The 14,411-nt window shown below is 42.2% G+C and overlaps 1 protein-coding gene across 5 annotated transcripts in view; it reads right to left on the reverse strand.

Annotated features, from left to right (window-relative positions):
• RABGEF1 (RAB guanine nucleotide exchange factor 1) overlaps nt 1-14,411 on the reverse strand; it is a 1,203,668-nt gene that overhangs the window by 1,170,497 nt on the left and 18,760 nt on the right. For 4 of the 5 annotated variants that reach the window (XR_004433010.1, XR_004433009.1, XM_033193387.1 and 1 more), the window contains exon 2: nt 3,486-3,674. Coding sequence is in view for 3 of the 5 variants with exons in the window: in XM_033193387.1 (XP_033049278.1) it covers nt 3,486-3,664 (179 nt within the window). In the remaining 2 variants the exon portion in view is untranslated. The remainder of the gene's footprint in view (nt 1-3,485; nt 3,675-14,411) is intronic. The other variant, XM_033193386.1, reaches the window with a different exon arrangement.

Here is a 14,411-nt window from a genome sequence, read left to right on the forward strand (position 1 = left end):
ACTACCTATTTCAATTCTCTTTATTCCTCCTATAAACACATTTCTCTAAAACACAATGTCTTTCAACCAAAGAGACTATTGGTTTCATATATTGTCTGACCCTCAAACCCAATTTCAGTCTCAGATCTGAGCTGATGTTCTCAAAAAGTTGACAGAAATTACAAAGCTGAGCCTGTGAGCATTGTGGATCTACTCTGTGTCTCACTCAGGCAGAGAAGAAAAAAAGAGTATCAGAACATTACCCTTCTTTGATCCGACCCTGGAAGACGCACTGAAGAATTTCTTCACTGTGGTAAACTTGCGGGTCTTCTCGTTGGTTTTCTTTTCTTCAAACTTGGAGAATGTGAGGGATTGGGCCCCTTGGCTGCTCTGACTGCTGGCAAAGGCCTCTTCTTCCTCCTGCTGGAGTCTGCAATTCAAGAAAGGATTAGAATGATCTAGATATTCTCCAAGGTTTCTCTTTATCTGAAGGTTATTACTCCATTAATTCAGGAGGATCTAAAGATTTTAGAACTAGAGACTAAATATACCAAATCAGCCTGAGGTCTCACATAGCTACAGGATGGATGCTCTTCACGCACTACAGATTTCAAATGGGATCTTCTCATGCTCATTCAGCAACTGCTCTAGGGCTACATGAAAGAAATCAAGTCTAGTCCTTTTCCCTAACAAGCTCAGGGTTAGAACAGATGAAAAGGTAAGTAAACTGCTACATAATGGGACAGCTGCTACATTAGAGAGTAAAAACTGAGTGCTGTGAGAACACAGGAAACAATAACTCAATCTGCTGGAGGAGTCTGACGAGGCCTTACCACAGTGATGTTTGAGCTGGGTCTTAAAGGATAAATAGGATCCTTTTTTTGGGGTTGTTTTTGAGACAGTGTCACTCCATCACCCAGGCTGGGGTGAGATGGTATGATCTCAGCTCATTACAACCTCTGCCTCCTGAGTTCAAGCGATTCTCAAGCCTCAGTCTTCCAAGTTACTGAGACTACAGGTACACACCACCACGCCTGACTAATAAGGCTGAATAGTATTCTAAGTGAAAGGATATTCCAAGAAGAAGGAACTACAAATGTGCAAGCCTGTGGTTTGCTTCACAACAAGCTGAATGTAGCCAGAGCACTGGGTGTGTAATGAATGGTGATACTGGATACACAGGAAGGCACCAGAGGGTAAGGAATCTTGATTGCTAAGCCCACTATTCTGGATTTCATCATGTGGTGGGGAAGCAAGAAAGACTGTAAATCCAAGAAGTTATCGTTGTCAGATCTGTGCTTTAGAAAGATCACGCAGGTAGCTGTGTGAACAACCTGAAGGGTAGAGAAACTAGAGACAGGGACAAGAAGTAAGAGTATATTACAAAGGTTTAAGTAAAAGAAAATAAGTACCTGGAAAATAGGAGTAGAAAAGGTAAAACTCAAAAGAATTTTCTGAGTTGGAAGAAACAAAACTTGGTCAAGTTGTAGGTAACAAGGGAGATGAAGAAGAATGAAACCAAGATTTTTTAGCTAACTTGGTAAATAGTGATGCCATTAATTGAATCAGAACGGTTAGGAGGAAAATGTTCAGAATGGGAAGAATAATAAATAAAAGCAATAAATTTGGCTTTGGATTACCTGCATGTGAACCACCTGTATTAATTCCCAAACACAGGTCAGGTGCAGTGGCTCACGCCTGTAATCCCAGTGCGGGGAGGCTAAGGTGGCCAGATGACTTGAGCTCAGGAGTTTGAGACTAGCCTGGGCAACATAGTGAAACCCTGTCCGTACATAAAATATAAAAATGAGCTGGGTGTGGTGGCATACTTCTGTAGTCCTAGCTACTTGGGAGGCTGAAGCAGGAGGATCACTTGAGCCCAGGAAGCTGAGGTTGCAGTGAGTCAAGACTACACCACTGCACTCCAGCCAGGGTGATAGAGCAAGACCCTGTCTCAAAACAAACAAACAAACAAAAACAACACAAGCACTATCTAAAAGACAATGATTTTCCAAGTGTGATTCCCCAGACAGCAGCAGCAGCATCACCAGGCAACTTGTTCGAAATGCAAATTCTCTGGTCTTACTCCCAAGCTACTAAAATCAGAGACTCTGAGGGCAAGGTCCAGCAGTCACTACTTTTACAAACTTTCCAAGTGATTTAGCAGGGTCACAATTAAAAGCAGTAAGAAATAGAATGAAAATCACAGGTGGAGGTGCTAAGCCTGAGGATGGAATCAGGACACCTCTTTCTTTGGGACAGACAAGAAGTTAATTTAAAGGTATTAGTACATTTTTATGTGGTGAGGGGATGAAGCTGAGGGAGTTCGTGCCTAGTGGCCTCTACTCTGTTTTTGAAACAGGATCTGCTACTGACAGCATCAGGCATGCAGGGGAAACCCTGAGGAGATCATTCATGTTCTGGGCTAAAATTTTCTCTCTTTGATTGACCACAGTCACTGAAAGCAATGTGTGATTTCTAATTCTCTGCGTTCACCACAGATGTCCGCAAAGTAGTCACTCAACAAATATTGGCTGACTGGATGAAAAAACAAAAAACTAGCTAGAGGAGTTGGAAGAATTCCATCTGACTCTCTTCTGTTGAAGCAGTTTTAGAATTTCTAGAATGCTGTGGCAAAGAGTATTTTATTAGTTACTATGCTCACTAGCCATCCCATCATTTATTTATTTATTTATTTTTTGAGACAGAGTCTCACTCTGTCTCCCAGGCTGGAGTGCAGTGGCACGGTCTCAGTTCACCGCAACCTCCAATACCTCCGTTCAAGCAATTCTCCTGCCTCAGCCTCCTGAGTAGCTGGGATAACAAATGTGCACCACCCAACTAACTTTTTAAATATTTTTAGTAGAGACTAGGTTTCACCATGTTGGTCAGGCTGGTCTCGAACTCCTAACCTCAGGTGATCCTCCTGCCTCAGCCTCCCAAAGTGCTAGGATTACAGGCGTGAGTCACTGCACCCGGCCCATCGTTTAATTTTTAACATTATTATTTTTCCGGATAATACCAACTGCCTTTGACCTAATTTTTAAAGAAAAGTTAAATTTCTACAATGCAAGTCAACAGATTTCTACTACTGTGTTTTATCACTGAGCTAGATGCAATGCTGAATATATTATATTAAAAGAATGAGGGAAATAATGCTTGATGAGTGCCATTTGCAAGCCCTGCACTGGGTACATATTTAATCTTCACCAGGAAATATGCCTATCTCCATTCTTCCACTCTAAGGAGCTTATTGTCTAAATTGGAGAACTAAAACTAACACAACCAAAGAAAATAATCAGAAGTTAAGACAAACACAAAATGAAGAAACTACTGAAAGCTGTTCATTAAAAGTTAACTGAGAAGAGGGGAAAACATCCTTTTCCTTAATATTAAACTGACGTGCTGATAGCTTAAAGCAGAAGTGAAAAAATGTATTTGGACGGTGACAGAACTACGTATCCAGTCACGTCACTGTTCAATCACCCCTAGTTAAGTTCTTTTACCGCTCCGCCAGCTCCCAGTCCTCCTGAATCTGCTTCTGTCTGGCCTTGTGGTACTCTTCCCTCCAGCACTTGGAGCAGAAACCCTGCCAGGCTGGGTTGCCGTAGTAACCACATCCTTTCTTGCACAGGAGGTCCGACTGATCCACATGAATTCCTCGGCGTTCAGACTTCAGGCTCATCTTCTTCCTGCTAACCAATGAACAAACAAGAAAGTGCTGTTGAAAATGGATTATCATTCTACTAACTAAAATCTTACCAATTATGAACAAAAAGTGAGTCATTCCATTATCTTCAAGCTGTAAGAGAGGGAAAGAGGAAATGAAGGAGGGAGGGAGGGAGGGGAGGAAGAAAGAAAAAAGAAATATTAAATATAGTAAATTTCATGACACAGCCATATGAAAGAAAGACTTATTCCCCGCCCAAAATACCAAAAAAAAAAAAAAAAAAAAAAAAAAATTAAGAAAGGGCTAACATTAGATTAAAAACCAAAATGTAAAGGCTGGAAACTAGAAAACTCCTAGAAGAAAACTTAGGGAAAAAGCTTCCCTGGCCGGGCGCGGTGGCTCAAGCCTGTAATCCCAGCACTTTGGGAGGCCGAGACGGGCGGATCACGAGGTCAGGAGATCGAGACCATCCTGGCTAACAAGGTGAAACCCCGTCTCTACTAAAAAAAAAAATACAAAAAAAAACTAGCCGGGCGAGGTGGCAGGTGCCTGTAGTCCCAGCTACTCGGGAGGCTGAGGCAGGAGAATGGCGTAAACCTGGGAGGCGGAGCTTGCAGTGAGCCGAGATCCGGCCACTGCACTCTAGCCTGGGCGGCAGAGCGAGACTCCGTCTCAAAAAAAAAAAAAAAAAAAAAAAAAAGCTTCCCGACACTGGATTTTGCAACGACCTCTAGGATATGACACCAAAAGCACAGGCAACAAAAGCAAAGTCAGACAAATACATTCCATCAAACTTGAAAATGTCTGCACAGGCTGGACGAACTCGAGCTGGCTCACGCCCGTAATCCCAGCCCTTTGGAAGGCCGAGGGGGGCTGATAACAAGGTCAGGAGATCGAGACCATCCTGGCTAACATGGTGAAACCCCGTCTCTACTACAAATACAAAAAAATTAGCCGGGCATTGGCGGTGGCTCATGCCTGTAATCCCAGCACTTTGGGAGGCCGAGGCAGGCGGATTATGAGGTCAGGAGTTGGAGACCATCCTGGCTAACACGGTAAAACCCCGTCTCTACTAAAAATACAAAAAATTAGCCGGGTGTGGTGGCGGGCGCCTGCAGTCCCAGCTACTCGGGAGGCTGAGGCAGGAGAATGGCGTGAACCCAGGAGGCGGAGCTTGCAGTGAGCCATTCTGTGAACAACACACAGAATGAGAGAACATATCTGCAAACCGCATGTCTAATAAGGGGTTAACATCCAGAATATAAAGGAACTCTGACCACTCAATAACAAAAAAACCAAGATAATCTGGTTAACAAATGGGAAAAGGACTTCAATAGACAATTCTCCAAAGATATACCAACAGCCAACAAACAAGTGAAAAAATGCTCAGCATCACTAATCATCACAGAAATGCAAATCAAAACCACAATGAGATATCATTTCATACCCATTAGGATGGCTACTGTAAAAAAACAAACCCAGGATGCGCACAGTGGCTCATGCCACTTTGGGAGGCCAAGGTGGGAGGATCACTTGAGGCCAGGAGTTCAGGACCAGCCTCGGCAACACAGCAAGACCCCATCTCTACCAAAAAATGCAAAAACTAGCTGGGTGTGATGGTGTACGCCTATAGTCCCAGCTACTCGGGAGGCTGAGATAGGAGGACTGCCTCAGCTCAGGAGTTAGAGGCTGCAGTGAGCTATGATCACACCACTTCACTCCAGCCTGGGTGACAGAGCGAGGCCTTGTCTAGAAAGAAAAGGAGAGAAAAAAAATTGAAATAATATAATAATTTCCAAAGTCAGTTTTCTTTTCTACTGTATAATATTTAAACTCATTTGTTCATAGTCTCACAGCTGTATGGTAAATCGCTATGCAACAATTTCCTTTCAAACTGAAACCACATGGTCTTCATTCTTCTCCACAATAACAAACTGCCAAACAAGCACAGAAAAAAAGCAGCACTCCACACCATTCATTCAAGAGACTCACATGTGCAGATAAAATTAAGCTCTATATCTTGGGGATCTTATTAATTTAACTCAAACATTTACTAAGTGCCAACTGTGTGCAGAGAATTGAGCTAGATGGCACTGGTGATGCAACTGATAGAACACGCCCTTGCCCTCATGAAGCTCATAACCAAAAGTACAGGCAGACTGAAAAATGCAGAAAAAGAGAGGGTTAGGAAACTGTTGGGGAGCAACAGACATAGGACTTCTGACATAGGGAGTACAGAGACCACTTGGGGATGCTGGTGACAGACCTTAAAGAGCCTTGTGTTGAAAGGGTCTCGGAAAGATGACAGAAAGAGGAAGGACATTCTGGACAGGAAGGATGCCTTTCACAAAAAGCTCAGAAGCAGGAATACAAATGTAAAATATGAATGATTTGTATAGACAGAAGGTAAACTAAACAAGTTAGGTGGGAAGTCAAATCATGATGGCTTTTTAAAACTCTAAGCTACAGAGTCTGAACTGAAAGTCACCACTGAAAGCTCCTGAAAAGGGGAAAGCATGGTAAGATCTCTACTTTAAGACATAAAACTTGAGATGTAGAGTTCTGTCTTCTAGCATGACCAAGTGAGAAGGAAAATAAATCCCCTTCTGCAAAAGCAACTGTAAAGGTGGACAAAACTTCCACTTTGTGCGATGCATCTATGTCCAGGTCAAGGAATGAACTCAAATTTCAAGCCCTCCCCTCTAACTTCGCTCTTATTTTTGCAGGTTTCTCCTGTGTCTCCTCTGTGCATGCACAGGCTCTGCTGATCAGAGTGGAAGCCTAACTAAAGACTGAGATGTTTGGGCGCAATCTCAATCTTTGTCTGAACGAACAACAATCTTTGGCTGAACATTAAGGTGTGCAGACACAGGGGTGACAGCTAGAAGAAAGTCAGGCATAAATGAAAACAAGGAAGAAAAATTGAGCACAGCGACTGCAGTTGCTGGGGAGAGAGGCCTCACAGATTTCATCCAGCTATCAAATCTGGACAGTATGCACTGTGCACTACTTTTGAGGATTCTGAAAAGCAAAATGGAGAAGTGGGGAAGACCAGAATTGGAAGTATCACCCAGCCGTCTAAGAGATTACCTCTTTCTCCCATCCAATACCACCAGCCAACCTGGAAATGGGCCCCACAGCACAGAGAAAGCTCCTCTAGATCGGGCTCTAGGCATGCGAAAGGGAACTCTTAACAGCCAGAGAGAATATGGGGATCTCTCCACTTACCATCCCCACTTTCTCTTGAGCCACAGTGCCCAGCAATCATGTGCTCTGTCTGCAGCTATGGCTGAAATGAGAGAGTGCAGCAGCCAAACTCTGAGGCAGGAGAACTATCGATTTTTCCCAATCTCTATCCTTGGTCTCAAATATGTAGGCAGTGGTGGAAGGACATGACAGAGTGGGGTAACTAAATCCACAGTTTTCTGGACAAAGAAAGAAAATATGAGCTCCTGGGGAACAAAAAGTATGGGGAAAATTGCTGAGGAGAACTGAAGAAAGCAATTTCTAGGCTTACCCTTAGGCTGCATATGTATGGATCTGATGCTATTCAGTACCAAAGGTTGGGACTAACAGAGAGACCACTATGCAGATCTCAGATCAGCACATGCATGAAACAGATGGAAACAGCACTACAAAACTCTGAACAATGAACTGACAGTAAAGCCACAGCCCACAGAATCTGCATCCCAAACTTGGCAATAAAACATTTTGCTCTGGGAATAACTGTTTAGAAAATAAAAAGACAAGCTACAGAATGGGAGAACATATTTGCAGCAAATCACCAATTTGGCAAAGAATTTACATATCGAGAATGTATAAAGAACTCTCAAAACTCAGTTGTCAGGAAACAAAACACCCAACTTAAAAATGAGCAAAAAACCTCAACAGACACTTTACCAAAGAAGACAGATACACTGGTGTCGCACATTTCCGTGAGAGGCCTTTGCTACATACTGTCCAGTCAACAATGTTTGTATATTGAACATCCTTACAAGAGAAAGATGATAGTTCCTTCCACAGCAGAAGACAATTTGTTAACTGTCCAGTACAGTAAATATAATGTCTCCCTTCACATCAAAGGTTTGAAACATTTGTTTGCCACCCCTTATGGAGAGCTGAGTTCCCTGAGCTTGGATTTCCTACTTGTGTCATTGCCCACAGGGAACTTACAGGACAAAGGTAGTCAGTCCTGTGGACATGAAGCTGGTTCTGCTAATGTCCTGTGACCTGTGTCCTCCTCTTTTGCCTCCAACCAAGAAGTTTCTCGTCTAGGGACAATATCCATGCAACTATGGAGACTAACTTGCTACTTTTAAGTAGGGAGGATTTAAAACTCAGGTCCCTTGCAGTTATTGATGTGGTGGCAAAGAAGCACATGAATAGTTGTTCAACATTGTTCAGTCATTAGAGAAATGCAAACTAAAACCACCATGAGATATCACTCAAATCTATTAGAATGGTTAAAATAAAAAATACTGACACAGCCTGGGTGACATGGCAAAATCCAGTCTCTACCAAAAAATACAAAAAAAAAAAAAAAAAAAAAAAAAAAGGCAGGGATGGTGGTGCATGGCTATGGTTCCAGCTACTCAGTAGGCTGAGGTGGGAGGATCACTTGAGCCCGGGAGGTGGAATCTGCAGCAAGCCAGTATCATCACACCACTGCACTCCAGGCTGGGTGACAGAGACCCCACCTCAGAAAAAAAAAAAAATACTGACAATACCAAGTGGTGGCAGGGATGCAGAGTAACTACAACCCTCATACATTCCTAGTGGAATGCAAAATAGTACAGACACTAGAGAAAACACTTTTATAGTTTCTCAAAAATGTATAAATACAATGACCATCCAACCATACAATCCCTCTCCTGGGTATTTCCTCTAGAGAAATAAAAACTGCTATTTACAAAATTCTATACACAAACAGTTATAGTAGCATTATTTGTGATAACAAAAAAATGACAACTAAAATATCCTTCAATGGGAGAATGAATAAACAAACTATGGTACATCCATACAACAGAATGCTACTCAGGAAAACAACAACAGGTATCAGTACACCCAACAACTTTGATGAATCTCAAAGGCTTTATGCTGATAGAAGCCAGCATCTTAGTTCCTTCTGGCTGCAGGAATAAAATACCATAAATTGGGTAGGTTGCAAAAAACAGAAATTTATTTCTCACAGTTCAGGAAGCTGGCAAGTTCAAGATCAAGAAGTCAACAGATGTTGGTGTCTGGTGGTTCAATGAAGGTACCTTCTCCCTGCGTCCTCACATGGTGGGAGCAGAAGACGGGCTAGGCTCTCTGCAGTCTCTTATAAGGGCACTTATAAACCCCAGTCATGGGGGCTCCACTTTCATTAACTACTCACCTCCCAAAGGCTCCACCTCCTAGTAGCATCACCTTGTGGTTTAGAATTTCAACGTACGGATTTGGGGGACACACAAAGATTCAGACCATAACAGCCATCTTAAAACTTAACACACTGTATGATTCCATTTAGGAACCAGGGGTAGGAAAGGATGTGACTATAAAGGATGAGCACAAGAAAGTTTTTAGGTGATGAAACTTCTGTATTCTGATTGTGGAGGTGCTTACATAAATCTATTAAAATTTAAAAATTCCCAGAACATTATACTCCTCCCAAATCAATTTTACTCTATGATAAAAAAAAACAAAACAAAAAACCAACCACCATCACCTCGGCTGGGCATGGTGGCTCACGCCTATAATCCCAACACTTTGGGAGGCCAAGGCAGGTGGATCACCCGAGGGCAGGAATTTGAGACCAGCCTGGCCAACATGGCAAGGCCATGGCAAAGTCTCTATTAAATATACAAAAATTAGCTGGAAATGGTGGCAGATGCCTGTAATCCCAGCTACTCAGGAGGCTGAGACACGAGAATCATGTGAACCTGGGAGACGGAAGTTGCAGTGAGCCAAGATCACGCCATTGTACTCCAGCCTGGGCAACAGAGGGAGATGCCGTCTAAACAAACAAACAAACAAACAAAAACTTGAGAGGCAATTTCTAGGTTAGATTAGGTAGAAGTACAGAACAGGAGACACAGCTACTGACCAAGAGACAACTACAATTAGAGGACTAGATGTAACACAGTGGGTAGCCAGGCATGGTAGCACTTGCCTGTAATCCCAGGTACTCAGGAGGCTGAGGCACGAGAATCACTTGGACCTGGGAGGCAGAGGCTACAGTAAGCCAAGATCACACCAGGGCACTCCAGCCTGGGCAACAGAGTGAAACCCTGTCTCAAAAATAAGTAAGTAAATAAATAAATAAATAATAAGAGGTAACAGTGGGGATGGAAAGAAGACGATGGTAATCTACCTTAGAGGTCAGATCTGTAAGAGTTATTTAATGCGAATTGGCAGGGAGAGGGAAATCTAATTAGAAAGAACTCTCAAGTTTACTGTTTACTTCCTCTGCAAGGCTAAAGCCCTCCAAGGTCAGGATTTAGATCTAAGACACCAGCCATTTATAAATAGTAGATAAGGCTGAGGTAGAAAAGAAGAAAATAAGAAGTAGAAAAAAAGAAAAGAATAGAGGCCTAGAATGTTTTTAAAGACCATCTACTACGTCCTATGGTAAGAGATAAAGACACTAACATTAAGAAATCATGACTTATTCCATCAAAAAGGTGGTAAGTGGCAGAGATATCACTAAGCACTAAGCTTCCTTTTTTTTTTTTTTTTTGTCAGAAGAGGGTCTGTCATTCAGGCTGGAGTGCAGTGGCGTGATCACAGCTCACTGCAGCCTTGACTTCCCCAGCTCAAGCAATACTCCCACTACGCCTGGCTAACTGTTGTATTTTTTTGTAGAGGCGGTGTTTTGCCACGTTACCCAGGTGGTCTTGAACTCCTGGGCTGAAGTAAGCCTACACTTAGTATGCCAAGTCCTGGGTTTCAAATTATTTTGAAAGTCTAAGCTAATCTTGCCATTATCATCCTAATGTCCCTTTTCTTCCCTTTCAAGAGAAATGGGCAAAAGGAAATACCTATTTTTTTGCACAGATAAGTGTTTTAAATTTTGTGCTGTAAGTATGATGTTGTACTATATGTATGAAGTACACTATACGTATGAAGTATACTATATGTATGATGTTACTAAAATGAAATAGTTTGGGGAGTCTGCCTAGCACATAACCTCTCGTGTTATCAGGAAACTGTCCTCTCAATCCACAAAGATAAGCTGGCTGCAGCTATGTTTGTATAAGGTGAATGGTCCCCCAATTCAGGGTCACAGCTGATTCTCTCCAACTGTGTTAGAGTCTTTTGCTTGGAGTTTTGGACATGGGACTAAGTCAGGGCTGTTCTCTTGAATGATGGAACTGTGTAACATGATCATCTTCCATCAAGTGGTCTGAGTATCAGGACAGTCTACAGAGTGAAACAGACATACCCGAAAAAGCAGAGAAAAGTAGAAGGCCCTGTAGGTCCTGAGTGATTTCAATCTCCTAGTTCCAATCCCTGGCTAAGGTTTAGTTGCATGCCCACCCTCAGATTCTGAGTCATACACCCTGATCCCCTAACTGCTTTTTTCTTTTCTTCTTAAGCTGGTTCCAGTGGAGCCTATTATCTATGCCAAAAGACTTCTACAGATGCTCTTTAAGAGCTAGAAAAACACAAAGGAGTGCTCTGTAAATTACTTGGCATACGTTAAAAGCTCTTTATGTATTAGACAGAAACAATAACAATAGCTCTGAGTCTAAGAAGACTGATTTGGTGTGGACCATGAAATCGCAGACATCAGTCGTATGTGCACTCGAACCCCAGCTCTGCCACGTACTGGAAATGTGATTTTAGGCAAACTATGTAATATTTCTGAAACTCCCTTTCCGATATCCCTCTCCAACCTCTCTGTTCCTATGATTCTCCACCTTTTCACCAAACTAAGCCTCACAGGACCTGTGCACCCATGACCTTCACTCTCTGGTGCTACACCTGTGATTATGTCACCTTACACTGCAAAAAGACTTTGCAGATATAATTAAGTTGACTAATCATGGAAATAAGGAGATTATCCTGGATTATCTAGATGGGCCCAATGAAAGCACATGAACCCGAAAATGCAGAAGAGAACAAGGACCCAGAATGGCCAAAACAATCTTGAAAAAGAATGTAAGAAAACTTACATTTCCTGATTTCAAATCTTACTACAAAGCCATGGGAATTACTACAGCGTGGTACTGGCACAAGGACAGTCATAGAAATCAACAGAATAAATTGAGATTTCAGAAATAAACCCACACATCTTCTGTCAACTGATTTTCCACAAAAGTACCAAGACTATTCAATGGAGGAAAAAAGAGTCTTTTCACCAAATTGTGCTGGGAAAACTGGATAGCCACATGCAAAAGAACGATGTTAGATGTTAGATGCTTATTTCATACCACATACAAAAATTAACTCAGAATCAATCAAAGACTTAAATGTAAAAGCTAAAACTAAAGCTCTCAGAAGAAAATACAGAGGTAAAATTTTCATGATACTGGATTTGACAAAGGATGTTTAGATATGGCACCAAAAGCAGGAGCAACAAAAGAGATAAATTGTACTCCAATAAAATTTTAATGTTTGTGCTTCAGAGGACCTTATTAAGTGAAAACAGAACCCACAGAATGAGAGAAAACATGTGCAAGTCATTTATGTAATGAGGAACTTCCATCCAGAATATATAAAAAATTCTTATAACTCAATAATAAAAAGTAAGTAACAATTTTTTCAACGGGTAAAAGATCTGAATGGACACTTCTCCAGAAAGATAGTCAAACAGTCGTGAGTATGTGAAAAGATGTTCCACATCATCTGTCATCAAGGAAATGCAAAACGAAACCAAAATGAGATGCCACTTCACATCCAGTAGGATGACTAGAACCAAAAAGTCAGAAATAACAAGTGTTGCCAAGGTGTGGGGAAACTGGAACCCTCATACACTGTTTGTAGGAATGTGAAATGGTACGGCCATTGTGGAGAAGCAGCGCAGTTTCTCAAATGATTAAACAATATTACCATAGAAACCAGCAATTTCACTCCTAGACTAAGAGAAACAAAAACATATGTTCACAGAGAAATTTGTATATGAACGTTTATATCAGCATCATCCATAATGGTCCAACAGCAGAAGCAACCCAAATGCACATCAAGTGATGAATTAATAAACAAAACGTGGTATATCCATAAAATGGAGTATTATTTGGTCATAAAAAGGAATGAAGTACTGATATATGCTAAAACATGGTGAACCCTGAAAACATGCTAAGTGAGAGATGATTCCATTCATCCGAACATCCACACCAGGGAAATCTAGAGAGACAGAAAATAGACTGGTGGTCACTTAGCACTGAGAGGGAACAGGATGGAAATAAAGGGGATAGAGAAAGGGCATGGGTTTCTTTGTGAGATGATGAAAATACTCTAAAGTTGGCTGTGGTAATGGTTGTAATTGTGCACTTGAAAAGGGAGAATTGTATGGTATGTGAACTATACCTCAATAAAGCTGTCTTTTTCAAAAAGAGAAGAGACAGAATGTGAAGTTAGGGAGAGTCAAAGCACGATTGATGGTTTTGAAGCTGGAGAAGACTAAAAGCCAAGAAATTTGAGTGGCTTCTAGAAGCTGAGAATGACTTCCGGCTGACAGCCAGCAAAGAAATGAGGACCTCACACCTTCACCACATGAAAATGAATTCTGCCAACATGAGTGTGTGTGGAAGGAGACTCTCCCTATCACCTCCAAATAAAAACCCAGGATGACCGATACTTAATTCTGACCTCCTGAGGTCCTCAGCAGAATACCCAGTGGAGCCTGCTTGAACCTCTAATCTACAGAACTTTGAGATAATAAATGAGTACTGTGGACATGGGCAATGACTCACACCTCTATTCCCAGCACTTAGGAAGGCTGAAGTAGGACAACTGGTTGAGAATGGGAATTTGAGGCTGCAGTGAGCTATGACGGCACCACTGAACTCCAGCATGGGCAACAGAGACCTTCTCTCTTAAAAAAATAAAAACAAAAAATAAGTGAGTGTTTCAAACTGCTATCCTTTCCACTTCCCCCTTTGTTGGGAGAGCCTTTGCAAGTGCTGATCCAATGTGAGGAATGCCGTGGCCCTTGCTGTCCAGGAGGTGGTTTCTTTCTCATCGTTTAGGTCTAAGCTTTCACATCAGACTGTGAGAAGCCTTCCCTAGCCTCTGTGAAATACTACCCACCCAACCTACCCTACCCTCACCTCTGTCATGGACCCAATGCCATTTCTCCACATCCTATTTCTTATTATTCTTGGGGCAGGCGGAGGGGCGCAAGGTGGGGTAGAGGCGGGGTCTTACCACGTAGCCCAGGCTTGAACAGATGTTAGCCACCATGCCCAGCCTTCATGTCCTATTTCTTTGCCTTTCCCCCTCCCCGCCCCTTGAAACAGGGTCTGACTCTTTCTTCTAGGCTAGAGTGCACTAGTGCAATAACGGCTTACTATACTCGACCTCCCCAGGCTCAAGAGATCCTCTTGCCTCAGCCTCTTGAGTAGCTGGGACTACAGGCATGTGGCACCACGCCTGGCTAAGTTTTGTATTTTTTGTAGAGACAGGGTTTTGCCATATTGACCAGGCTGATCTCGAATTCCTGGCCTCAAGTGATCCATCCACCTTGGCCTCCCAAAGTGCTGGGATTGTAGGCGTGAGCCACTGCACCCAGCCTCCATGTCCCAGTTCTAATAAATATTTTTTATTTACTTATTTACCC

This window comes from Trachypithecus francoisi, unplaced genomic scaffold (assembly GCF_009764315.1).
Source record: "Trachypithecus francoisi isolate TF-2019V2 unplaced genomic scaffold, Tfra_2.0 Lachesis_group4, whole genome shotgun sequence".
Classification (NCBI taxonomy): Eukaryota; Metazoa; Chordata; class Mammalia; order Primates; family Cercopithecidae; genus Trachypithecus; species Trachypithecus francoisi.